At 35.7% G+C, this 27832-nt stretch overlaps 1 protein-coding gene across 12 annotated transcripts; it reads left to right on the top strand.

Annotated features, from left to right (window-relative positions):
• The first annotated feature begins 278 nt into the window (after window positions 1–278).
• On the top strand, window positions 279–27406 carry LOC140827857 (serine/threonine-protein kinase ATM-like). Of its 12 annotated transcripts, none has more exons than XR_012117044.1 (18): window positions 3499–3534; window positions 4359–4462; window positions 5323–5379; window positions 5861–5945; window positions 6360–6404; window positions 6507–6581; window positions 13741–13785; window positions 13904–13974; window positions 16027–16075; window positions 16894–16965; window positions 17299–17445; window positions 17536–17613; window positions 17696–17883; window positions 20616–20859; window positions 25049–25118; window positions 25721–25838; window positions 25949–26725; window positions 27027–27406. XR_012117044.1 is itself a non-coding variant. In XM_073190713.1 (17 exons), exons 8-17 carry the CDS (start codon window positions 3472–3474, stop codon window positions 17267–17269), a joined length of 636 nt encoding a protein of 211 aa, XP_073046814.1. In that variant the 5' UTR covers window positions 279–703; window positions 1338–1446; window positions 1749–1840; window positions 2453–2613; window positions 2683–2877; window positions 2986–3142; window positions 3220–3349; window positions 3463–3471; the 3' UTR covers window positions 17270–17378. The 12 variants fall into 12 exon arrangements, 1 of the variants encoding a protein (XP_073046814.1); XR_012117040.1 differs by having other exon boundaries at window positions 5323–5383; XR_012117041.1 differs by lacking the exon at window positions 3499–3534 and adding an exon at window positions 4243–4264 and having other exon boundaries at window positions 5323–5383.
• The last annotated feature ends 426 nt before the right edge of the window (window positions 27407–27832 follow it).

Below are 27832 nucleotides of genomic sequence, written 5' to 3'. Positions count from 1 at the left end.
TTTCTTCTTCTTGTCTTGTTAATTCAATAAATTTATATAATTGTCACTTTTAAAAATATGTAAAATTTAAAAATAAAAATTTGCATTTTGAGATATTAAATTGCATGTGTCTATATAATTAATAAGTTTATCAAGTTATTTCAAATATAAAACATTATACAAAATTATTTAAGTAAAATAAATTAAAAACGGTGTAAACCATGTTTTAAATTATTACCTAAAGTTTATATTTTAAATATATCCCCAAAAATGTTAACGGCTGAAAAATTAAACGCGTTTTGTCGGTTTCCATATCTGAATTGGCCCCGCTCCCCTCCGCTCCGCTCCCATCCCATTGTTGAGTTATCAAATACCCCGTAACAGGGTTCTTCCTCCCCGATCAATCTCCTGATTCTCCCGCCTTTTCTCTCTAAAGAAACCCTAGCGCTTGGATACGGTAAAAATGGCCTTGAAAGTCGTTCAAGTGATCGTCTCCAAGCTATCATCCGACAAGGCCAAAGCCCGAGAAGTAATCAAGAAGATGGTGGATACTTGGTTTTTAACATGTTTCGGCTTATCCGGGAAAGATGTTCAAGTTTATATATTGATTATTTTGCACCTCTCTTACGCTTTTGTGTTCTGAACAGAATATATGGTTCATGTTATGCTTCGGATATTTTCGAGATAAGACTTTTACTGGCGTGTCTGTTTAGTTTCTTGGAGGGTAACGAGTTTGAGTTTCTTGATATGAAATCATCTTTACATAATTTTCCATGATTTTGTTTAATAGGATCGAGCAATAAGTAGAATTCATACTTGTATACTTTCACACAGTTCGTTTGTTTTGCTGAAACATTTCCGATTCATATTTCTTATCTTAGGATGGCATTGAGTCCTATTTTTTAATAGGCACTGAACTATATGTAGAGGTCATTGCCATTCCTTTTGTATCTATTTAAAAATGAAGGAAACCTTTTTTCCTTTTCATTGTATTATTTTTTATGGTTTGACGGGTACATGATGATAGTTTTTGATGTTTGTCATTACCTTCTTTTATTAATTTATTTTCCCCCTGAAATGGGCCAGTCGATAAACATAAAGATAATTTACTTTCTTTTATTTGATTTTAAATTATTCAAGCAGGGAGTCTCATTCGCTACATGTGTTATGAAATTCGAATCTTTGCGAGAATTATTGGAAATACTTATAATTGGCTTTTTCCGTAATTAAGTTTAGGGAATTTCATATCCTCCTCTTCAATTCTACAAGTGATTAATATTCTGAGATAATTTTTTCGTGGATAATATTTTGCTCATGTAGTGTATTAATGTTTTTTATCTTTTGGTTTATGAATACAGGAAGGGGCCAAGTTGTTGAATACATGGTTAGAAACCGATAGATCCATTGGATTCTGTAGATATTTGTCTGATAAAACTTCAGTGCTTAAGCCTAACGAAGTTCCACATTGTAAGATGCATCTTCTGAATTTACCAATCACGTGGAATATAATCTGTCCAAAATTGATATTGAGATTGGTTTATACCTGTAGATTGTAGTATGATTTTTAGACATTTTGAGATAGAAATGATGCAGGTCTTTGTCTTCTTTGTAAATCATAAAATGTATTTTGTGAATTCAAAGCTATTGATTTATTTGCAAACAATGAATGAAAACACTGAAATGCTCGGAATGTCTCTCATGAACAAAAATGCCTGGAGGGGAGTATGTTATTTTATTTATTTATATATAACATATTTATATTAAAATAGGAACTCAGAGAACAAGGAGGCGGATAAGATATCTGCAGAAGCACAATACCAGAAGTAACAGGGAGGGGAGTATGTTATAAATTTGCTTCATAGTTGAGTTTTTTTTTTAATGATCTGAAATGCATGTTGATATTAGATAAGAAGATACACAAAATGATAAAACAGTATACATAAATGCTGTTGGGTTATATCATATAATGAAATAAAAAATATATAAATGCTCTAGAGAGGATTATATTGTAATTTGTCTCATGTGTGAGTTATCGTGAAATGACAAGATATGATATTATAGATTGAATATAGATAACAAAACTAAAATCTAATGCTTGAGATGGAATGAAAATCGTCCAATGACCGGAAGATAAATCAGATTTCTCATTGATAACAACATAAGAATATGGTGGCTGAGATTGAATGAAATTCATTAATTGGCCTGTAGATCAGATCAGGTTTTTTATGAATAACAAGAGAAGCATCTGTTAGGTGAGATTGAATAAATTCATCTGATGATCAACATCTATCCGAAAATTTAAGGATACAAAATGGTATCCAGATTCTTGTTTAAGAGAGAATTATTAAGACCTGCAGATTGGCGAGGGGATCCACATGTTTCTGTATCAAAGAAATGTAGTCCTAGGTCATCCATGTAAGATTTATCATTGATGTAGTTTTTTCTGTTTCATTTGATTTCTTCTGTTTTTCAGGCAAAACAAATCTTCTTCTCATGTGGCTGAATCACTTTTCAATCATGTGTGGGATGTCCTCAAAGATGTTCCAAGTTTCCAATCTGAGTATGGTGTTATCCTTCGCTATCTTTTGGAAGTTACATATTATCGGTTTCACATGCGGAAACGAGTTTACTCCAGTGAGTGTACCTCCAATAACTTGGCTAATTCACTATCTATATGACTGTGAATTTCATCTGCATGGACAGATCTTGTACTTCTGTACATGGAAAAGGTGGAAAAAGCCTAAGCACAAAAAATTTTGGTCAAATAAACCCCAAAGAAGAGGTTTCCTGCTTCACCTTGACACTTCATTCACTTTTTGAGAACTCTCCTGGAGATATTCCTGATGATCTTCGAGATAACATTATTTCGGGTTTTTTTGGAATTTTTTCTCATGTAAAGTAACACATCGATATTTTTGTATTCCGGTTCTACCTTACATAGATTTCTTTTAGTTATTTTGTTGCAATAATCATCAACTTTATAATTTTGTTCTTTTTGCATGTTAGGGATGAGGGAAAAATTTCTCGCAAGCTTGTGGAGTGCATCAATACATGTTTGTTAAAGGATGGGCCAATTATAGGTGGCAAATCCCTGGAAATTCATCAATCAGTAAATCATTTCGTCTTTCGGTACTGGTTTGCTACTCATGATCGAAGTCTAAAGGTGTTGCCGTACTAAATTGATGGTTTTGGTTTAAAGTTAAATGTGTGTAGTTCTTCTAATTTGTCCTTCATTAGTAGGATTCTCTTATTTGCTATGCAAAATCGCAAGTAAGTTTAACTAGAGGTGTGGATGACGGAACTTGTGGATGTGATGAGCAAGGAGCTTGATCAAATGAGTACTTCCAGCACCAATTCTTTTTTCACCCCGGTTAGAATTGCAACATGCTTAATTTTTGGTGGGTTTATGAAATGCTACTTCTCTGTTCTTGTTTGTATTTTATTTATTATTGTTATTATTATTATTTTGAGTGACTCAATTAGGGGTGAAAAATGTGGATTATGACAAGCTCACAGTTCAAGGTGGCGGAGCTTGCTGCCCTTGTGTTTTGCCAGGTACTTATTGCAGCAACTTAATTGTTGTGCCTTTTGATGTTGATACTCCATTACATATTTGTGGTTGTGTGCTTACCAGACATGATATGGCTCTGTTGTATTTCATTGGGTTATGGGCTCGGTTTTATCCATTTTATGTTCCATTGTTGCTAAAATTGTAGCAGCTTACTCTGTTAAATTTTGAGTAATAGGAAGATGGGATAAACAACAGAAAAAAGGTGAAAAGTCTGGTCATAAGTGTTGTCGCCATAAACGACGTGCCACAACTTAATTTTTTTCTTCTTGATTTTATGTAATTGTCACCACTTCATGCTCGTAAGAGGATATCTTGGGATATTATGGTGGAGTAAACCACTTCAATCAGATTACAAATTGATTTCAATATTGACGATACCAAGTGAGATTCTATCAAATGAAAAATTGAGTTCTGACCCCTTTTTGATTCAACAATTAACATGAATTTAAGCTTTAAATGAAATAAAAGGGCTTAATAGAATTTTGGACATCAATATGTAGAATTCCACTTTTATCATATTGAGCAGAAATAAATACGGTATAAAACTGTTGAAGGAATTTCAGCTGTGATATGATGCAAATTTTTTAAAACATAATGAGAGGGAAGGACAACTGAGAGAACATAAATAAATATTAAGTGTGATTTTAATGAATCAAAATTTGATTTCTAGTTCTTTTACTTTTTGAAATAGTTTGAGATGCTTCCATGTATTTGGTGTGACTTGAAGAATTCCGCTTTATTTCAATCTTGAGAAAAACAATTTTCCATATTTATGGTCAAAGGTTACAAGGCAATGTTCACTTTCCAGGTGTGCGCTAATACATATAAAAGCCCAGTTACTGAAAAACGTGCCCGGAGGGAGCATGTGGTTGTCCTGATAAAAGAGAGAGTCATGGGGCGCAAATGGCCATGGTAAGTTTCAACAGAACTTGTTCTTTTGAGTAGATAAAAAATATATATAAACATCAAATATCTCAATACTTAACAGTATCCTTTGGGCTGGTGGATGGTGTGATATCATGTTTTTTCCTTGTTCATGGATCACACATTCGATGGCAAATCCGACACAATATTTTTCAATAATTTCCAAATTTGTTTTTACGTTCAAAAGAATGAGAATGTATTGTTCACATTTGCATTCATGTTGCTACTTATTATCCACCATCTTGAGTTAAAACGAGCTAATATTCGTGGGTGGCATGCTGCACTTGTTTGTCTCATACGCAATTATTCTACTCGCATCCGTAAAGATCACTTATTGATTTTATTGTGAAATCTTGACTGTTACCTGTAGCTTTATTGACTGGTTTATATTTCATCCTCCGATTGACAAAAAATTTGTGATCCTGTAGTCTATTTGTCTCCTTCCTGTGTGCTGGAGATGCATTCACATTTTCTTGATATTTTAATTTGGTTAATATCTATACCTCTTCGTTGAGGGGGAGAGGAGAGCTGTCGTCTGTTTTGCCTTTTGCCTTCATTTGAAACTTATTCTTTTGGTACCAGTAGGGAACTATTTTTTTTCTTGTTAGGGTCTTGCAGGGGCACAATTCTCTTATCTTTGTTGGTTTGGTAATGTGCTTTGTAGGTTCTCTTTTTTCCTTTTGCTTTTCAGTACATATGTCAATTCATCAGTTGCCTTACTCAAGTGATACCGCCATTCAGACTTGTTTCTAATGTTTCTGTTTTTCATACTTCTGATATTACATTTGCCCTTTCTAGAATCCTCAGTCAAATTTTGATATCCGGAATTCGCTTGTTCTCGATTGCAGAATTATTAACGCTGCAACTTTAGAGCATTCTTATGATGATTTGTTCTGGATGTTGCAGTAGGTTGTTCCTTTACAAGCAAAAACTTCATTTCACTCTGTATAATTGAGCCTAATAAATCAGTGTGATATGGTTTGCAACTGTAATAATTTGATGCTTAAACAAATACTATGATATCTTATTTTTTATGTGATATAACTTATTTCTTATGTGCAGAAATGCCTTCTAGTTTCTTTTCTTCTGATAAGAAAAAATATTATTTTAATAAAAGATTTTAATTACAAAAAAGGAGACCAGAGGTCATCGCATAACAAAGTAAGAACTGGAATCATATTAACACAATATGAGACTCCAATCCCTAAACAAAATTGACTGCGAAAACATTTTAAACTCCACATTATTTGTAATCCAGCATGGAACCATAAGTTTAATCTTGTCTCAGCACTCTTTGTTATTCATTTTAACTTCTGACCAATTTTGAATTTCATTTGAACGAGTCTTCGTAAGATTCTTCTCACCGGTTTTTTATTTTATTTGAAGGAGTCTGCTTAGACTTTCTTTATTGATGCTTTTTGCTGCTCCAAATGAGAAATCATCGCAGAAGCTAGCTTTTCCCTTGAATGAGGTATATCACATTATATATGTATGGAGGAAAAGATATAGTTTTATTCAGTGTGTCCTCCAGGTTTCTTGAAATAATTTTGTTCCTTGGACTTGTCATTTATAGTCATATGCTAACTAAGAAGGATAGTTTTTATTGCAAGCTTTGGTTGTATCATATGTGGGGAAGGCTGCAGTCTAGGTTTCTTTGTTCACTTTTCTTTATCATGGCCAATAGCAATCATATATTGTGGATGGACTGGATTGTTGCTCATCAATTATTGCGAACATCTTACCTTCCTACTTCTCTCCCTTTCCTTTCCCTATCTCTTACTCTTATTAATAAATTTTTTCTGGCTCTTTCTATCAACGTCCTTTTTGAAGAAAAATGGCTCTGATTAAATTGTTTGTGTTTGGTTGGCGTCTGGGGCTTACTAAGGATAATGCAAATAAACTCCATGAACTTTCTGGACCATTATATGAGGTATCGTGTTTGTAGGATGTCTTATGCAGGGACCTGCTTGATATTCTTTTTTCTTTTAATCCTTGTGCATATTTTGGTTTTATTTTTGTAAAAATTCTGCAGGTTGGCAAAGGTTGGCAAGTGATATGGAACTGCCTTATGCGGAGTTTGCCAACATTTTGCAATCTCACCTCAATTGTAAGCATCCATTTGTGTAAAATTCCCATCAAGGCATGGTGTAGATAGATCTTTGACATGCTTCCTTTCCTCTTATGGTGAATTGTTAAGTTTAATTCATCTACTTTGCATTTCATATTGTAGGAAAAAGTAGGTACAGTTAGATTCCCTCTCATGAAATCTCAATCTCATATTGATAAATGCGTGTTTAAAATGAATGTGTTTTTAATATGGCATTGATTATGCACTTATGTTTGGAGATTAAAAAAGCTACCCCACTTTTTTTTTTTGATAAGAAACATGATAGTATTATTAAAACTAAAGAGTGTTTCTTTTACATAAAGTGGACTAGTGGTCCACCACGAAGAAAGATAAAATAATGCAACTAGCAATAAACATAACTCCAGTCTCTTAAAAGATCAAGAATGGATAAACTCTCAAACTCTTTAATATTTGCAATCCAGTTTGCAATCCTAAACTTGATTTTTCCCAACACTCTTCTGCGCTGTCTTCCAAATCTTCAAAGATTTGTCTATTTCTCTCTAACCAGATACCCCAACAAATGCCATGAATTACCACCCTCCAAAAAATTCTTCTTCTTTTGCCGACCCACTGTCCAAGATCCGTAATGAACAAATCTTGTGTTGTTTTTGGTATGACCCAAACCAATTTCAGTTCTTCCAAAGCCCTAGACCACAATTCATTAGCAAGCTTACAATGAATGAGCATGTGATCTTGCATTTCCAAATCATTACGACACAACACGCACCAATTGGGAGAGAGAGCACATTTAGGCCATCTCTTTTGCATCAGGTCGGATGTAGGTAATTTTCCAAGGATTGCCGTCCACGAGAATATTTGAATCTTTGAAGGAATAGGAGTTTTCCAAATGATATGGTAAAATTCGAAATTTTGGACACAAAAATTCGCTGAGAAGAATGAATGGAAAAAAGACTTTCTGTGAACTTCCCAGACGGATCCCCTTCCCACACTCGAAAATCATCGACCCCTTCGATCAAATTAACCCTATCAAAAATGCTCAAAAACGAAGACAACTGAACGACCTCCTCCTTTCTGAGAGACCTATGAAAATGCAAATCCCAAGAATACTCATGTGACACAGTATCGAATGCAGCAAAAAAAGATATAGGCAAGTTACGAACCGAACTAATACGAAATAAAGAAGCGAATAAATCCCGGAAAGATAACTCCCCCCACCAAATGTCCTCCCAAAACATGATTTTTGTACCCCCTCTAACCACTAATCTTAGTAGTCGGTGATATGTCGGGTATGATCTAGAGACGAATTTTCACGGGCATCTAAACGTCACATTCGTAGCCAACCCTGCATCTCAACCGTTTTCTTGTAACCCATATTTGCTCTTTATTATCCTTTTCCACCACGGCTCATTCTCAACGTTAAACCTCCACCACCATTTCCCCAAAAGCGCTTTGTTCCTCGAGCAAATGTTACCATTACCTAAGCCACCTCTCTCTTTCGGTCTACAAACTTGTTCCCAGCCTACCATATGACAATGTGATTCACCCTCATTTCCACCCCACAGAAAATCTCTCATTAACTTCTCTATCTTCATTGCTATTCCTTTCGGTACCCTGAATAGTGACAGAAAGTATATAGGCAAAGCATTCAATACCGCAACAATCCATGTTACTCTTCCCCTTTTGGATAAAAATGCCTTTTTCCAAGTTGCCAATTTTCTAGTAATCCTGATGAGGATAGGTTCCAAAAAGACACTTTGAGTGGATTACCCCCTAAAAGAACTCCCAAGTATGTAGTTGGCCATTGATCCCTCAATACCGCAACAATCAATGTTACTCTTCCCCTTTTGGATAAAAATGCCTTTTTCCAAGTTGCCAATTTTCTAGTAATCCTGATGAGGATAGGTTCCCAAAAAGACACTTTGAGTGGATTACCCCCTAAAAGAACTCCCAAGTATGTAGTTGGCCATTCATCCCTACGACAACCAATCCTGTGGGCTAGCTCCTCCTCTTCAACATCATCTTGACATAAACCCAACAAAGCACTCTTTTCCCATTTGATCCTAAGTCCTGACATATCACAAAACAACTTCAAGATTTGCACCAAAAAGTTTAAATGAGCCTCTTTTTGAACGAAAATAGAGTGTCATCCGCAAACTGTATATGTGATACTTCCACCTTTTCTCGGCCCACTTCAAACCCTTGGATTAAATTCTCCTCTTTTGCTATATCATTCAAACTTCCCAAAACGTCTACGACCATATCGAACAAAAATGGAGATAAAGGATCTCCCTGTCGAAGTCCTCTATTCGCTTTAAATTTCCCCCTCGGTCTCCCATTTATCATGATGGAAAACGAGACATTTGATACACATCCTCTTATCCATCTTCTCCATCTCTCGCCGAATCCCTTTTTCCCTAACACGAAGTCCAAGAAGTCCCCCATTCAACATTGTCATATGCTTTTTCAAAATCAATTTTCAAGACCCATCCCTTTTTTTTCTTCTTCTTTCACTTCTTCCACCAGCTCATTGGCAATCAAACAACAATCCAAAATTTGTTTAACTTCAATGAATGCATTCTGAGATTCGGACAATGTATGTGACAATACTTTTTTCATCCTTGTAGCCAACACTTTTGCAATTATCTTGTATAAGCTCGTTGTGACGCTAATGGGTCTGAAATCTTTCACCCTTAATGAGTCATGCTTCTTTGGTATCAAGCATATATACGACTCATTAGTTATCCCGTTTATGATCCTTCCTTCATAAAATTCCTCAAAAACCTTCATTAACTCCCCTTTTTATCACATCCCAACAATCTTGATAAAATGCCAAAGTATAACCGTCAGGCCCCGGTGCTTTGCATCTGTCACACTCAAAAATCACCTTCTTAACCTCTTCTTTGAGAAATGGTTGTTCAAGCTCAGCCCTCGTATCGACATCAATAGTCCTCCATTCTACACCTTCAATCCCAAATCTTCTCACCTCTCTTTTACTGTACAACTGTTCGAAGTAATTGACAATGGCTTTAATTATTTGACCTTCATCCTCTACCACCACTCCATCCTCCTTTTCCAATCTACTAATTATTTCTTTGCTCTTTCGGTGATTAAGTAAAGAATGGAAGAATTTGGTATTGTGATCTCCTCCTTGTAATCATTTTATCTTTGCTTTTTGATATAACATCATGTTTCGTCGACACACTAATTCTTCCATCTCCCATTTTATCAGTGTTTTTTCATTCACCGCTTATGCATTCCCCCTTCCGTCACTCTCCATCTCATCCAATGTAATAATTCTTTTTCTCAATTCTGCCTCCCTCATCTCCGTCTTCCCAAACTCCTCGGCATTCCATAGTTTTATCTCTTCCTTAACAGACTTGAGTTTCCTCATGAACTTATATCCCTCCCATCCCTGCAGTTGTGAGCTACTCCACCATGTCGTAAATTTTTCCTTAAAACTCTTATGTTTCAGCCATTTTTCGAATCTGAATGGAGTCGGCCCCCATTTGAGTTTTTGTGTCTCCAAAACAATTGGAAAATGATCCGATGTTATTCGAGGCAAAACAGATTGCCTATGGTATGGAAATAACTCCATCCACCCTCCCAAAAACAAGAATCTGTCTAATCTGCTGTAGATTGGTCTACCCCTCAAATTTGACCATGTAAATTTTGCATTCACTAACGGGGGATCATACAATTCCAATTCCTGTATCAAAATATCAAAGCAATTCATACTTGTTGTTTGTGAATGACTGTTCATTTTCTCGGTCAATGACCTCACAACATTAAAATCCCCTCCCAAACACCACCTATCCCCACACAAGACCCTCAAACCCGCCAATTCATTCCAGGACATATTTCTCAATCGTTGTTTGCATGGGCCATAAACTACAGTAAACCACCAACTTTCAATGTCTTTCTCTTTTTCTATACAAACCGAAACCGTGAATTCCCTAATCATATTATCTTTGATGGATACCACTCTTGGATCCCACATAACCAAAATACCACCTGATCTGCCAATTGAAGGTAGATGAATCCATTCAACGAACCTTTATTTCCATACACTGGATATAAAATTTCTGCCCACAACTTCTCTTTTTGTTTCTTGTAGAATAACTAAGTCTGGCTTCTCCTTGCGTAACATATCTCGAATGAATCCCCTCCTCGTTGCAGAACCTCCTCCTCTTATATTCCAAGAGAGAATCTTCATCTAAACACCTTTTCTCCCCTTGCACTTATTCCAACCGTATTTAATCCAGCCCCCGGTTCCACCTTTGTGCTCCCATCATTTCCAAACATCCATTACCTCTGTCATGTTCGGACATTATCATCATCCCCCCGCTGTTGTTATCACCCTTGTGGATTTTGCACTCCGACATACCCGACTTATCACTAACCACTTTATCTTCCTTAACCTCTAAAACCCTCCCCGACCCCGAGATTTGTTTGAATGAAAAAGACGAAGAAGAATGGGTGGAAGGATTGGGAAGCTGGTTATGAGAGTTAGTATTTTTGTTGTGTACCTCATTCGAGTTTGGTGCGAAGAGATCTCCAATGTCCTCCAATCCCAAGCTGGTGTGTGTCGTCGTGTCCGAACTTTCAGGAATATGGGATTTGATGTCGCTATAATCACTTTCCTCTTCCGACGCAAGACCTCGTTCCACTGTGAAATCCCTGTCCTCCCATGTACCATCCTCTCCCCTGTGCAATGATCCATTATCCATCCTCTGTGTATTAGTCTTTGTCACATCCTCATCCTCTATAATGAAAGCACCATAATTCTTCCTTGATTTTTTCCTTGTATAAACCACCTCGAATTTCCTATCTTGTTTGATTGTATCATCTAGACTACCATATTGCTGTGACTTTTCATTGTCTGTTTTGCTCATTGATTGAACCATTCCCTTGTCGAAATCATCCACTCCTTTCGGAATAAGCCTTTTGAGAATCTTGATTTGTTTTCCTCCGCGCACTGGTTCTGACCCAATTGCTTTGGAACCCTTAATCCCTTTCCTTGTCGCTGTGTGAACAGTTTCCTGTTGATTTCCAACAAACACTTCCATCCCTTGAATGACTCGAGTATTGCTGTATTTCCGTTCTTTGTATGTTGAAGGACTTTCTCCCCCCAATACCATATCTGTACCAGCCATTTTCTGTTGGGCAGCTTCTCCGTCACTTTTAATCTGATGGTATTCCGTTGTGGCCATCGAATCCTTCGCTACATCAACTTTTTTAAGATGTCCAGTATCTTCAACAACCGGTTTTTCCACTCTACCCCAGCCTGCTATCACTTCTGCACCATCAACTACCACCTGTGCGTAGGATCTTTTTTCATAGATATCATATGCTGAAATGTTGATCGAATCAACATAAATGCGAACATTCAGAGGACCGCGTGGTGTCTGTATTACCAAAGAGCTATTAATGAATCCCCCTTCTAGCCCCACCACTTTGATTTTAGCAGCTGCCAAATCCTTGAGGAAAATAGTATCTCGACTAATATCCACCAATCCCCCACAACTGTCCCGATATTTTTGAGCACATCTGTTGTCCACATATACCATGGTAATCCAATAATCCTGATCCAACTGTTGCAGCATTCAAAAACTTCCTCTTCCGTGTTGACTGTTGATGTCGCTCCTCCATCGTTCAAAAGTCAAAGAATCCTCTTCTCGAAAAAGCATCTATTAATTTTCAAGTAGAATTCATAATCCTCTCTGCTGTTTGGCCACCACGTTGCTTTATTTGTCTAGAAAGGGAAAACCTCAATTTTCTTCTTCACTGCCTTACCAAGTGCTTCTGTTACCATTTCCCAAGATATATTAACGCAATCTTTCCTAACAAGCAATGCTTTATTCCAGTCTTTACTCAAACACTGTCGAAATTCTGAATGAGCATCAATGTTCTCGGACCCTGTAAAGCTTGGATTGGTCTTACCACGATACATAGATTGCCGAATTTGCTGTTTACCCTTCAGTTTGTATGCTCCTTTCATTTTTGCGTTGCTCAGAATTTTATCAACATAAAACACCATACATCTCCAGCCTTCTTCATACCTTCCACTTGGAATTATAATTCGCTTGTTTCTTGTTGGATCTCTCAAATTTCGACACTTCAATATAGCTTCCTCGATCATTGACAATTTTTTGCACAGATACAACTGCTTCCCCCACTCTCATTCTGTTAAAAGTTGTATAAGATTTAGGATTGATAATGTACTCGCACATTATTTTCCTCAGCCAGTAAACACTCTCACGATCTAATTCCAGCATGTAGCTCGCATCCCGAGTTCTTTCTGTCACACAGATAGAGTTACCCCTTTTCCCCAATGAGATTAGAAATAATTTTTGCTCTATTCTAATCTCTTCTACTGCCTTAGCAGCCTGGTACTTTCTACACTCCATCCTTGACATATGTGAGTATGGTAAAAGGATCGGTTATCTCAATGAATGGTTTTAATCGGAAAGGAACACCGTGAAGGTCAGTAGACAAAAGAAATAGGATTGTGTATTATCTGGGTGAAGAGAGATGGTAGACCGCCGACAAAGTTGGTTGGAATTGGTCGGAAATGTCTTTAGACAAAAGAAATCGGATTGGGTATTATCTTGAAGAAGAGACAAAGTAGACTGCCGACAAGGGTGTTCGGAATTGGTCGGAAATGTGCTATGATGGGTGGCGACAAAGTGACGAACGGCGGAGTTCAGTATATTACTACAAAAGAGAATACCTCCATCTAAGGTGACAAGCGGAACGGGTAGGCATTGTTGAATATATCTATCGCACTCAAGAAAGGCGGAAATACGAGAATATGAATGTCGCCGGCGACCGGCGCCGAGGATAGACAAAAGGTCGGTCGAAAAATCTCAGTAGACGAAGGTGATGGTTGAGCAGTGGAGGAACCCTAATGTTTGACGTCTGAAGGTGGGAGGGCCAATTTTCAAAAAAATTTCACTTTCTAAAAGCTACCCCACTTTTGTTATGGGTGACTCCTGAATTGAAGGTTAAGGATAGCTCAACACTGTCTTAACACCAGTTTCTTCCTGTTTCCATTATTGTATAATGTTCTTATACTTGTAATCATGATCGGATGTTCAAGTTTTTATACAATTCTGAAAGCAACTTTTCAAGCTCTAAATTCAGTATTACAGGGTTAGTTGTGCTCTCGTCTTTGCAGTTGGATGCTGCTGCTTTTATGCTGCTTTGTAGCATAATGTTGAGCGTAAGATTATAGATAATTGTTCGCTTCTCTTATTTTGATTTGATTGTTTCTTTGCTAGTAAAATGCTTGCTTCTCCATGATTTCAGTATAACTACTTCTTTGCTTGGCATTTACCTAGGATACAAAAGATTCATATCTTTTTCCTCTCGAGATATGGGATCTTCAGCTATTTAAACGCACACTTTCAACGTGAGTGATTCACCTTTGCAAACTTTTTGTCGTTCATGTTGCTTTAGAGTATAAATCTTTCGTTGTATGACATTGTCGATCTCATCTTTACCCTAAAATCCACTGAATACTTGTCTGATATTCATTCTTTGTTCCGGAGAGATACATGTTATATATAATTTTGTTCTTTTACTCTAGAATATGACCCGTGGTACTATGGGATGGTTCGTTCAGCTTTTTTGGAAACCTCTAGCTACTTGTAATTTCTAGTTCAATTAATTTCTCTTGAGATGGTAAAGTGTTCGCCATTTGGGTCCAACGAAGAATATATGACCTAGTTTGCCACTAAAATATGTCATGGAAAAAGATGCTTTAGGGTCACCAGCCATATTTCGGCAAAAAATCCTACGATGCCCAAGAGAAAAAATGAAACGGGAGAATATTTGAATGCATAGTACTTGGTGTAAAATTGGCATACATTAGCATACCTACGGGAGAATATTTGAATGCATAGTACTTGGTGTAAAATTGGCATACATTAGCATACCTTTTAAAGTTTGTGTACACTACCCACTATTTGTTACACTACCCATTATTTGTAGCTATAGAGGCAATCATTCGACGTGAAAAAGAGAACATGTTCAATCTAGAATTCTGATGTCGATATTTCTCGCCATTGGGACGAAACTACAAATTAAAAGGATGTAGGAGTGGAGTCCAACGAGAAACAACCCTAAAGGTCTATTTATTAGATGCGTCAGCCACTCCAGTTTATAAAAAATGAATTATTCTAACATTGCATATATCATGTCAAGCCAAAGGCATATTTCATAATTCTTGACATCATTTAATTCACCTTAATATATATCTTAAATGTGACCATTGGTTATATTATATCAGCACTAACCAAATATTAATCATATGCTGTTTAAGCGGAGTAAGAGAGGACAACTTGACAGACTAGTGTATTAAGTGCATACACCTTTCAAAATAAATTGCAACTCCTAATATCTTGTGTGACATAGAATTATAGAAGCCTTACTATCGGCCTTCCTAATGTTACTTTTTAAAATTTTCATTTTATTTTGCTTTTAATACTGCTAGGTAAATATTTTACGGAATAATCACCTTATATATCCATTTGATCTCCTCCGTGATGGTCTAATAATTCTGAACACCTTAAATAGTTATTTGATTTCCATGATATCTTCGATGGAATTTGTATGATCATATTTTCTCATATTTTTTACTATTGCCTTTTTTATTTTTTTCTTCATTAATATCTTGGGTAGAATTAGTTGGTGACAATTGTTGCTTACCTTAATCTAATCGAATTATTTGAATTGTTGGTTCAGTGGTGCTGTTTCAAAGAGTTGAGTCTTTAATGTTTAAAACATCTGTTCTTTTTTTATGTATTATCAAGCACTTAAATTCTATAATTAGTGAAGTGCAGTTTAGAGTAAACATTAGGACAGAATTGTTGGTCTTATATGGATGTTGCTTTTTTTTTTCTTTCTGGCAGCAATGTAGTATTTGTTTGTTGACATTTAAGTTACTATCCTTAGAAGTGTTTCTCACTGACTTTTTTAAAATAAGAATGCAAACTGTGGGGTTGTAAAGAAGTAGATTTTTCCAGTCTTATCATGAGATGGCTGATGCACGAATGCAATTTAGTTGAATACTTCCTTTCTTCCGGGGTCAAGTTTTAGAATGCTTTTATGTGATAAGATATTAGTGTTATCATGCAAACTTTTGTTTTAAGTGGAAAATTCTAGTTAAGTGTAGTTTTGGTGAAAATAATTCCCTTGCACAACCAGTATTCAATTCATTGGCTTGAAATTGTTGTGTTTGGATCCCCTACAAAAGATTTGTGTTTGAGATTAGTTTTCCACCATATTTTATTGTTGTGCCGTGTGTGATTATGTCAAAGTAACTTGCTCTATGTTCTCTCAGAATATGAACATTAATCTTTGATTCAGAGTTCAGAATGCAAGAGTATAATTTTCCTTTAGCTGTCGTAATTCTTTTCCGATGATTCTATCCAGTGTCCTGATGTTGGGAAATATACTTCAGGTCTGCTTTATGCTTCATCTCATGCTACTTCTCCAGGAGAATCTCGCTGGTAAGAACCCATTATACTTCTCTTTTTTGTATTCCTATAATAACTGCAAGAGTTCTTTTCAAACGTGTGAATTTGATATTTCTCTCTTACTTTCTTCTCTTATATCCAACCCGAAACATAACAACTCTGTTGTATAGAAACATATATGAGAGTCTTTTCTCATCAACAACTCAAACAGAATGACTCAACTGTCTTGAAACATGGCTATTAAAGTTCACGTTGTATCTTTCTTTTGTTATTTCAAAGCTTTTATGGTGGTTGGAAAATATCTAAATGATGCCCCCTCTACTGTTGATATAGTCAAGAGTATGATGACCATGCGAAGCATACAGGTAGGCATCTTGTTGCGGTTCCAAATTTGTAGTTTTGGAAGTTGAAATTTCTTACTCTCATATTTATGGCCATGTTTATAGACTTGGTAATAATTGATTGGTGCTTTAATAATTTCACAAAGTAGGTGGAAAGGAAAGGGTTGCCATCCCATTATCATAAACTGCGAATAAAATGTTGTATTTGATTTTTGCGTCATTCCCTGAGATGCAAAGCTTGTTATTTTGTGCTTGTTTCCCGTTGCTATATGTCATATTGGATGACTGTGTTAGTTATTCTTCCTCATGTATCTAAGCCTGCAAATTTGTTAGTTGGAATGAAATTCTTGGGATCCAAAAAAGATTTTCCTTCATCTCAACAGCTTTTCTTTATTTTAGCTTTTGAATTCAATTTGAATGGATTACATTTTAAAAGGGAGTTTTCACGTGTTTTCAATTTATTGGAAGGATCCGGATCGTATCTTAAAAGTATTCATTTTCTTGCTGCAGGGTGATCTGCAAGATTCTTTGTATCTTCGGCAGAACATGTTACCAGCTGTTTTAGCTATACTTAACTTGAAGGTACATTCCAAACTAGGTACAGTGGCTTTGATATTTTGAAGTGATTTGATGAGATTGATCATAACTTTTAATAACCAAGGAATTTTTTTACAATCTTCAAATGATTCGCTGTGAAAATTCCAGTCTATCTGCAAAAGAAATGAATCCCATCAACGTATAGACTGAGAGACAATATATGATGGACTTATTCAATTCTGTCCCTCAATTTTCTAATCCCTAGTACTACATCCTTTTTTGTATCTCTTTACTTCTTTGCTTTTCTTTTATACATGTATAGGTGGTGCAGGATGTTGACATTATTTAGAATATTTGATTGACCTCCTAATTACGTAGGAATTCACAACACTGAATGAGCGGTTCCTTGTGCTGCTGCCGGCAGCTGCATATGCCTTTTCTACTGGTTCTACCCCTCTTCTGTAAGACGCTTCAGGACTTCTGCCATTGCTCTATGCTACTGAGCCTGTGGAGGAATTGGCCAAGGTATTATTCTTGCAAATCCATCCTTATAAACCACCTTTTGATCTCACGTATAATGGCTTATCTTAAAAAGTTGTATCCGATGTCTGGTAGATAGAGGAAAGTTCCAGTGATTTTTTGGAATGCTCAGTTGAAGTTCTTGCGAAGATTGATATTGACTCTGGTCCAAAGGTGTCACATACTTCTATTTTTTGTTACTTTTGAAATTTTAATAACTGATGGATTTTCACTGTCAATTATGATCAATTTGTAGGTGAATTTGTCCAATTACTGCCAAAATGTACGATTGCCACTGAATCTAAGAGATCAATTGCCTCATGAAATGGAAAATCACGTTCTTGAATGCATAAAGGAAGTAAAAATTGACAAAATGCTGCTCTCAGAAGTTATCTACACATGCGCTCTCTTAGCTAATTTCATGTTCTGCTCGTGTTCAACAAGGTCAATCTTCACTTTCATTGATCCTTCCCATTCTCCGTTGCGGCAGTAGTCCTTTTATATGTCCCATGCTTCACTTAAAAGCTTTTGAACTGTGTTGTACGCTCCTCTGTAAACTTTTAATAAGCTCCAAGTAATTGGGGCTTGAGACAAACCTGCACATGACGGTGTGACATTGTTCATTGCCTGAATGGTTACCCATCACACTCTTGTTCTGGTTTGATTAGAAGGTCCATATTTTCTCAATCACCTGATTGGGGATGCCAATTTTATTCATTCCATTATTATTTTTGCTTTCGCTAACAATTTACAGTCTTTTTGTTTCAATCTGATCTTAGTCATTTGTTTAGTCAAATATAATGTTTTTGCTATAAATTTATTGACACGTTGATTCTCTTTAGCACTAGTTTGCATATTTTATTATTTCCTTTATTTTTCTCAAACAACTATAAATTTTTATGGATATGGTTTTCAAATATTCTATTTTATTCTCACAGTGTTTCACATTTTTTCTCACTCTCAGGGTCAGAGAAATTCCTCCTTTCTTTTCTAAACTGGGTGAATCGTTGTTAGGATATCTAAATCATGCCATTTCAATTGTGGAGAAATATTACAGTGATGGTCTGTCTGGATGTTTGGAATGGAACTCCATAATTAATAACATTGACTCGACTGCGACTTCTTTTAAAAGTTAACTAGCTCGCCTTTTCTTAGAAATTGCCAAGAGAAAAATATTGCAAGTTCTGGATTTTATTTTGGAATTGTTCAATCTTCTGAGAGTCTGAAAGCCCTTGCAAACTGTATGAAAGATGTTCATAGTGCAGAAGGAATTCTCAAGCAAAGCCAGACTTCCCCGACTTATCAGACGCCCACTCCATTCGTGATCCTTTGCCGCTAAATGGCAGGAAAAAAAATTGATTTTGGATGTGGAGTTGGATGTGAACGGTGGGTCGATTGATGTAGATAGGGTAGGTATTGACGGTAGTCACACAACTGGGTCTTCCGTTTCTTTAGTGAATCGGAAATTCAGTGAATCAGAAATTGAATTTCCTGTGTTTTTCCCAATTTTATCATTGTCGACGTGGGAAATCATGTTTAATCTTAGGGAAAAAGAGAACGACCCACAGGTATCTTAGTCTCATACCTTTACGTTCCATGTTTTTCTTGGCATTTGCTTTATAGCTATCATGCAGACAAGTAATTTATTTCTGTTTCGTATTTGAGTAGGTTTTAGATTACTCTCTATGCATTCTCAGCTGGCATCCTCACTGGTCTTCCTGCAGACATATATTGGATTTGGTATTGTGCTCTTTTTGTCGTCTCTGTCATTTCAATGCAAGCAATTTTGTGATACCATTTGATTTGTCTAAAACTACCCGGTATCTATTTGATTTCTCCTCTCCAGGTTGCGTCTATGACTGATGTAGTAAATTTATATGAAAATCTTAAGTTCCCGTGTTCCTATATACTGTATGACATCTGTTATTTGGTGGCAAGCCTGTTGCAGTAAAATGGGATTGGAACTCAGAATACCGTGCATCTTCCTTTACGAAAAGGGAGTCCGAAGAGGTGTGATAGTTGTGATATGTCTCTGAGCATGCTTGGATGTTTTAGTGGTAAATTATCAATGGCAAGTGGGATGTGGGTTTGAGTTTGTGAGTGTCAATATTTTTGTTTCTTACTTGATTTTGCTGACTTTATACATATCATTTTTAACTTTTGTCAGAACAGTCTTGAGGAATGCAATTGTAAGTTAATGATTAATTTGTACAAATTATCGAGTGTTAAAATAAAAGTTGAAGTAAAAAAGATACAATTGAAGCATAGTTAACTAGAAGTTAGGTCGCGAGAAATTAGGTTTCAGATCAACGAGGACAAACCATGTGAAGAAATTTAGTGTGTGGAATTACTTGAGAAATAGTCATATTTAAAGCTTTCTCATGCTAATACTTGTCAGAAAAATTGTTTTCTTTTTTTCTAAATTAGCCTATTTACTTTCAGTGCTTGACTTCTCTCGGAGATTTGGTGCCTAAAGTCTTTGATAACAGTCTCTTCGACTTGTATGATCGTGTGAAGCTTGTTAACTGCATATGCAATTTTGTATTACTCAGACCACAACTTGCTCAGGTGATTAATCTTTATCCCCATCATGATTTTTAGTTGAGAAAATGTGAACCTGGTTTATTTATCTTGCTTTTCTTTTCTCAGTAATTAATCTTTAGTCCCTCACATAGGTTGTCATTCTTTTATTCATTCTTATACAGTTAGTGATCCATAAGCTATTTATGCTGCTCCGAGATCCTAATTATCGGTTATGCTTTGCCCAGCTCGTCGGATTGGCGTCTTTTTCCAGACATGGGATGCTAATTTATCAAATTTATTGTAGCTTAAGATAGACATATTTCCTGTAGCTATGATAATTTATCAAATTTATTGTAGCTTAAGTGTTATTCTAAACTGCCATTGACATGGGTCAGGTCCATTTATAATCTTGTTTGTCTAACCAAACTTTCTTGATGCCGTTGCACATTTTAAGATAGGACATTTCATACTATATTGTATTGTGGGCTATTGTTTTAGGCTTTTCTCCATTTTGTACAAGTCTAAAGTAGCCTTGTGTGGTTTAATTAGTGTATCAATTCATTTAGGATTTGCTCATATACAATGTGGTTTCTGATATGATTACACTTCCTTTTGCTTCTAAAATAACATAGTTCTGGAAAATGTCACTGCAGTTCAAATTTTGGAAGGAAATTGGTTACTTCCTCCGGGGAGAAAATAGTTCGAGCACATGAAGTTTTTTCTGCTGGTCCTCAACCTCCTCCGATTATGGAAACAATTGTCGTAACCTCTTATGCATCTTGCACTGCATAATGAGAAAATAGAGTTCGAGGTACCAAAATTATTTAGTTCGAGGGAACACTATTCCCACTGGATTATTTGATGCAACTGGATTCCTATGAGATGTCTCTCATTGAGGTTAGAATGTATTTCAGATTTTCCATTATATTTTATGCTTTATATTTATGATTTAAGTGCTCTTTTTCCTATGACTCTGTCTTTTGCTGATCGATTAGGAATAATGTCTCATTGTCTTGGAAAGGTCGATTTATTTGAACTAAAAAAAAGTTTGGCATCTTTATGGTGGTCACGACTGAATGATTGCATTATGTCTTTTGAGCAAATGAAGTTTTTTGTATATTTTGTCGGTATTATTAAATGAAAGACTTCTTTCATATAATATATTGTTTTTATTAATTATATCAATCACAAACTTATGAAGTGCAGAAGCAATTGTCATTGGGTTTGGCTTCGAGATATTTCATCTTGTTGCTTTAAATATGTACCATTATGTCATGCTTGAATAACATCCATTAAAATAAGTTAAAAAAATTGTTTTGTACATATACTTTGTGCATCCCGAGGAGATGGCAAATATTGAACCAATAGAACCAACGATACCATCACCAACTACACGAGGCATACCTACAAGCAAAGATGATCATATCCACACACATCATAGGAAAAAATAATTAATATAATCGAGAGTCTGTATCCATATGAATTGGCGAACATCAAAGGATAAGGATCTTGATTTTCCTTATGATATCCTTGGGACACGGCATTTCTTCTTAAAAAATAGTTCGATTGCGTGCATTCCAAATGTTGTAGACACGTGCTATAAAGGCCCGTATTTCGTATTCATAATTTTGCGGAATTATTAAAATTTTTCTAAATAAATAATTAACTTGCCCAATTTATAAAATAAACATGTAAATAATTTTAACTTTAAAATAACAGCCGAAGTCAACATTGTATTTCAAACAACAATTTAAAAATAATCCAACATGTTAAAATCGAGTTTGAATGATAAATGATAAAAGGTGCATAAACTAAATCATGAGGTCCTCGGGTCTACTACTGCTGTCCCAAGATCGCTCACTGGTCTCCGCCCGCGGTCTCGGCCTCATCAATACCTACAACAATCAAGTCTAGTGAGTCTAATGACTCAACATGTATATATCGTGAATAACAAGTAAATATAACATAAAATCGCATGCATCATAAAAATAAAGTATCGTAGAGCGTACGGTGAAAAGCGTATCATGAATAATTATAACTACGTGCATATCTGAAAACCATACGTAAAAGTTTTGCTCAACAGAGCTCTGTCATAACATATCATAACATATCATAATTTTCTGGTAGAGATAATGTTTCTAAGCAAGTGGCCCATAACATAGCGTAAGCGCCTGATCAGACTAAACCACAGTATACTGGGCGGTAGAGATCAATCACAGCCCTTGGACTGGATGTCTGTACCCATACATAATCATAAACCGGTAGTAGGTCACCGGGCGGAGAGGTCCTCGGTTGCGCCTACCGACTTCCAAACCCATAAGCATAAGGTGGCCACAAGACATATATCATATATCTCAAAAATAAATATTTTATATTTTTATGCACGTAATATAATTATAACTTTATTTTTTACCGGATGAGTTGGATCGTTCCCAGGCTTGCTGCGACTTACTACTAATATGTGACACATGCAATAAATCTTAACTTGACAAAATTTTAACAATAGAACAAAAAACGAGACGATTCGGACCATCAACTTGATTTTTAACCATGACTTCGTACCAACCCGAACCAACATTAAACCGACGTTTAACCATGATTAAAAATGCCCCAAACATACTGAAAAATATGCAATATAACTGTAAAACACGAAAACAGGTGAAAGGAATTCAAAAACATAAAACACTCTTTCGAGAGTCATTTTGGCACCTTTCACCGTAAATTCTCGTATGACCTCTAAACTCGACCAAATCACGAACGGTCAAAAACACGACTTTCCTAACTCATTAAGGTAGTGTCCAGTCCAAGGCCATGGGCTAAAAGCCAGCCAATAACTCAGACCAACCTCATGAACTGAACAGCAAGTTGCTGTCAAATTACAGCAGGAGCAGCTTGTGTATTTGAGGGGAAATTCTGAGATTTAATGACCAAGGGCTTGAACCACCACCCAAAGACTCTTACCAACATCCTAAGGCATGGCTTGGACCATGGCTAGGAGCTAAAAGCCAACCACAAACCGAGCCAACACCTAGGACAATGCACAGCTCAAACCGAGAGTACCCAGAAATTCTGTGCTGTGGTATTCAAATGAATTTGTTGTCTTATTTCGTTCCAGTGGCTATATGATCAACCATGGCACGATCTAGACATGAGGGAGTGTTGTATGAACCATGGATATAGGTTAGAAGCCAGCCACAATCCATCCAAACACATAGAACCCGAAACTCATCACCCACACCAGAAAAATGAACCATGGGACATGTGTGTGTTTTGTTTTAAAAATTCGATGGGACCATGAACCAAGCTTTGAAAGAACACCTTGGTCACGTCCTAGACATGATAAGGAATGATTCTAACCCAGGCTACAGTCCCTAAGACAGCCAAGATTCGAAACCCCACCTTAAACACCCAATGACAGAAACATGAACATAAAACTGTAACTCATGGAAAGGATGGAAATGTTGCTGTAACTTCTTTGTTGTGCTTGTATGGACTTGAACCATTGAACCAAAAACATCCTAACACATTCTAATTTATTCCTAAATGCAGCCTTGTGTGCCTGGAAAACGAGACAACCTCCTGAAGCACCAAACAATTCAAAACCGTGGGTCACCAAGTATAAGGCAAAAATTCTGTGCAGAAACTTTGGTATTGTTGCTGTCAAAATTTCGTTTTTACCTCATGAATCCTGAACATATAATGCTTAAAAATATTTATAGGACTTGATTGAAGAGCAAAGAAACAATATATACATGCCTGGAATTTGTTTTGACAAAAACAAATCAACACGACGAATACGACGCAACGGAGTCGGAGTTGGATCTTCTTTTCTTTCCTACTTTTCTGCTGCTGTTCTGTCACGATTCTAAGCTACTGTTTTTCTGATATTTTCGAATGTAATGGTGTGTGATTGCTAGACAATAGAGATGAGTATTATAGGAGGTGATAAAGGAGTCTTAATTTCCATTAAGTTGGGGGTTACAAGTCAAGGGTTGAAGGAATTTGAAATGCCTCTTCTTCTCTTATTTTATTGCTGCTGAGTCTCGGTTCTAAGCTGTTGGTTCTCTGCTGATTTCGAAGGTAGGGTGTGTAGGAAATGTAGATAATGAAGATGAAGGTTCAAGGGGTGATAAATGGGTATTGAAGTGCATTAAGATGGAGGTTACAAGTGCAAGAATTGAATGGATTTTTGAAATGATTCTCATTCCCTTGCTTAGCCGATTCTTTGCTACTACATGTGTTCGATATTGCTTAGATCTTGGTTTGAGGAAAATGATATGAATTATAGTATTTGAAGTTACTACTACTTAGTGAATTACCAATGGGAAATGAATACACCATGAAGTCTCATTATAGGTACTTTGAAAGGAAAAGTTACTACACCATTGAATTGTATTGACCAAATTCCAACTTATTTTGAATGGTATTTTATGGTTTAAATTTGCATTTTAATTGTTTAAGATTTTAAACCACCATTATATATATTTTAATGTATTCATAAATTAATTTAGTTTAGAATCTTGTTTAGAACCTTGCATGGCATACATGACTTCAAATTTAAATATTCAAATGCTATGTTTAATTTCTTGAATATATTATACTTAGATTAATTAAACCCCATATGTTTACATATTTTAATTTAAGTTTTAATTAAATATTAACCTAAAGTACTTATTTAATACCTTAGCTCTAATTAATTAATAAATCCTAAAACATTTTTTTTCTTTAAATTAAATTATTGTTGACTTAATTTAAATTTAGGAATATTTTTCTTATTATTAATCTTATATTTAATCTCCAAACCCCGGTCCGGCCTCGCGTATTTATCTTGAAAAGACAAAACTAAACATCTACTTTTAAAATAAATAATCATGATTTAAAATGACTTAAACACTTCATATATTTAATTAAAAATTCATTTTTAATTTAAATAGTAGCAATTATGCATGGCTTATACGTAGTCTGATTTTCGGGTCGTTACATGTGCTGCCACCGCAATACGTCTAAACTTAACAATTTCGCTGTTTGTGCATTTTTTGTGATAAATAGATTTAATTATGTTTTCCAATTTATATAATCATTCTAGGTCCACTCAAAAGTTGTTAATTTGGAGTTTGTGCAGAGACTTATTTCTAATCTACGAAGAAAGTTGACAGGTAAGTTGTTACCGAGAAAGATCGTTAGCTCATATTTTCGTCCGTGAGATTTCTCCTTCAAAAATACCACTTGTGGCAATGAGGCATGTGTTTTTCCTTCATCTATATGCTACCACATTAAGCAAATCTTGCTGCTGGGTTATACTTTTAACCAGCTGTACTCGTGTTTTTTTTTTTAAATAAATTCATTACAGAAACTTTGTAACAAACTTCTGGTGGAAATTTAGGAGTTTCCTGGGTCCATATAAATTTCATAGAACATAAACTCATAAAGCGATAGCAATGGATGTGGAAGTGACATGGATCCCCGATTATCTAGGTCTGTATTTATGCCTGCTGGGAAGGCAATGCCTTTACTGTGTACATCTCATGATGACACTCGTGAGTAGTAACAACTAGCAATAGAGTAAATGTGACCACCAATTCGACTAATAAAAGTAGTGTCAACAATTTTTTCTGGCTGAAGCAAGTGTTGAACCTTTTCATGTATGAACTGAAATTCGAATGACCTCGAAGAAATTTAGTGAAGGCATGCATGCACTTGGACAGACAACACATATATTCTCTTACTTACATCCTGATTTTATTTCCTAATTTTTCAGCTGAATCAATTTCTATCGAGGATTCAAATGTGTGGACAACTTTGGATAAAACATTTGAAGCGTGGATCTGTCCACTTGTATATGCAGTGATAGGTTATTGCAACGATCTCATTTTAAGGTTTTCTACTAGTATTTGAGATAGTTGCTCAATTCCTGCATTACTATTTTTTCCATTGGAATTTTCCGTAAATCAATCATGCGGCTGATCTATATTACTGGTTGCTTCAGATTATGTCAAGACATTGTGCTGGTTAAATCAGAAGTTGCAGAATTTTTTCTGTTCCCATATGTCATTGTCAATGCTGCTGGGAGAATGGATTTAGATGTGGATCTTTGCAAACTAATCTCTTTGAAGGTTACTTACTCTGTTTTATGCACACCGGTCTTTACATCATGGTATCATTTGTTCTCAAAAACTTAATACAAACAGTGTTTGAGAAAAATACATTCACTAGATTTCTTTCCTGCTTGCTTTATTGTGGGAAGGTGTCCACAAAAGGCATGATCGTCCCTTGTAGCATAAGGTTTTCTTAAACGCCTCATTTTCCCACTTACGTTTTTTTATGCTGTCTTTTTTACTTGTCATTTCAATTAAAATAATTGAAAAGAGCGGATAACGTGAGAGGCTAATAAGTATCAAACCCCATAAAGGTAAGTTTGAGTCTCTCGGAGCTTGATACTGAATGTAAAAATGATTAGCCTTGGCATTGCAAACATAAACAGGGAGCATATTTTGTGTAATTTGATTTCCAGAAGAGTTGTCTTAATTTCCTTTATACTCTCAAGAATGTCTTGGTATGTTGAAGTGAAGTTCAGAATTGTTGGTGCTTTTGGAATGGAAATGGATGTATTTGAAATCAACCCCTCCAGTGTGAAGTATCTTGGGTTGCATGTTAGCAATTGCATGAGGATTTTAAATATATGACCAGTGTATCAAGGAATTGACTGATTGATCGTCTTATTATTTCATCATCTCTGGTTGGTGGATCAATGTGACCTCTGAGGGTAAGGCACTTCCTGCATTACTGACTGATATGCATTGACCTAGTTGCTTGCTTTGCTAGTTGTGAATTGTTTGTTTTGAAATTTGAATTGAGATTGCTTGCTTATTCTTGTAATTGGAAATTATATCGGCATATCATGACAAATTTTTGTTCAGTAATTTGCATAAGAAGATAAATTTTGTTCAGTTTAAAGGTGATTCATAGTTTTATTAAGATCTATGAGAGGAATAATTGCATCTAACCAATCAACAAATCTTGATCTGTTGATTTGTAAGTTATTATCTCATTGTATACATGTGCAGGAAAATATATTTATCGAGTCCAATGCCTCGATCAAATCAATTCAGATATTCTTGCATGCTCTAAATGAGCTTCGACTGTGTCATGTAACGGAAAGAAAGTCTTCTGTTGTTCCTCAAAAGCAGGAAAGCTCGAAGGTAGAGGTGCTAGACAACCTGCAATTTGTGCTTTGCGTATCGATTTATGATTGGATTAATGTGATAAAAATAGAAGCATTACATTCTAAAGATATTGTGTTTCAGCTGGCTGAAACATCTGCATGCTAAATGGGGGCATTTGGGTCATGACCTTAGTCAAATTTGAATTTAAAAATTAATTGCACTCAAATACTTGTGACCGCAACTTTGGGATAATGCCCTTGATGAAAAATATCATTTTTTAAAATCTTATTTGACCATATGGTCATTGGCTCAATTCCCCCTTAATGTGATGGAAATGTAGCAGTGGGGTATGGTAGGAATTCATAACAAGTACGAAACAACGTTATTTCACGCTCAAACGAGGCTCAATATATATGTTTAATTCTTGGTTCATTAAGATTACATGATATAAGACTTTAGCAGTATTTCTATAAAGGGCCCGGGAATTCGTGTTTGAATATTCGCGGAAAAATTAAAAATTTCTTTGTAAAGTAAGTAAAATGCCTCATTCATAAAATAGACCATTAAATAAAGTTTAAATGTTAAAAATAGCAGCGGAAGAAATTATTTATTTGCAAAGAACAATTTAAGAATAATCCAACAACGGATAAACTGTTTGAGCATAAAAATGATAAATGCTAAAATGAGGTCATCGGGTTCCACTACTG

The sequence above is a fragment of the Primulina eburnea genome, chromosome 3 (genome assembly GCF_022965805.1).
Source record: "Primulina eburnea isolate SZY01 chromosome 3, ASM2296580v1, whole genome shotgun sequence".
NCBI lineage: Eukaryota > Viridiplantae > Streptophyta > Magnoliopsida > Lamiales > Gesneriaceae > Primulina > Primulina eburnea.
Note: the sequence above shows the minus strand (reverse complement) of the source record. Positions and strands in the feature narration are given on the sequence as shown.

Excerpts from the sequence above, each read along its gene's own strand:
- LOC140827857 (XM_073190713.1), top strand. The coding sequence starts at position 3,472 with ATGTGGATTATGACAAGCTCACAGTTCAAGGTGGCGGAGCTTGCTGCC. Across the intron at positions 4,463-5,860 it reads ATGGGGCGCAAATGGCCATG|GAGTCTGCTTAGACTTTCTT; the intron begins GTAAGTTTCAAC and ends TTTTATTTGAAG. Across the intron at positions 16,966-17,242 it reads TAGCTATACTTAACTTGAAG|GTGGTGCAGGATGTTGACAT; the intron begins GTACATTCCAAA and ends ATACATGTATAG.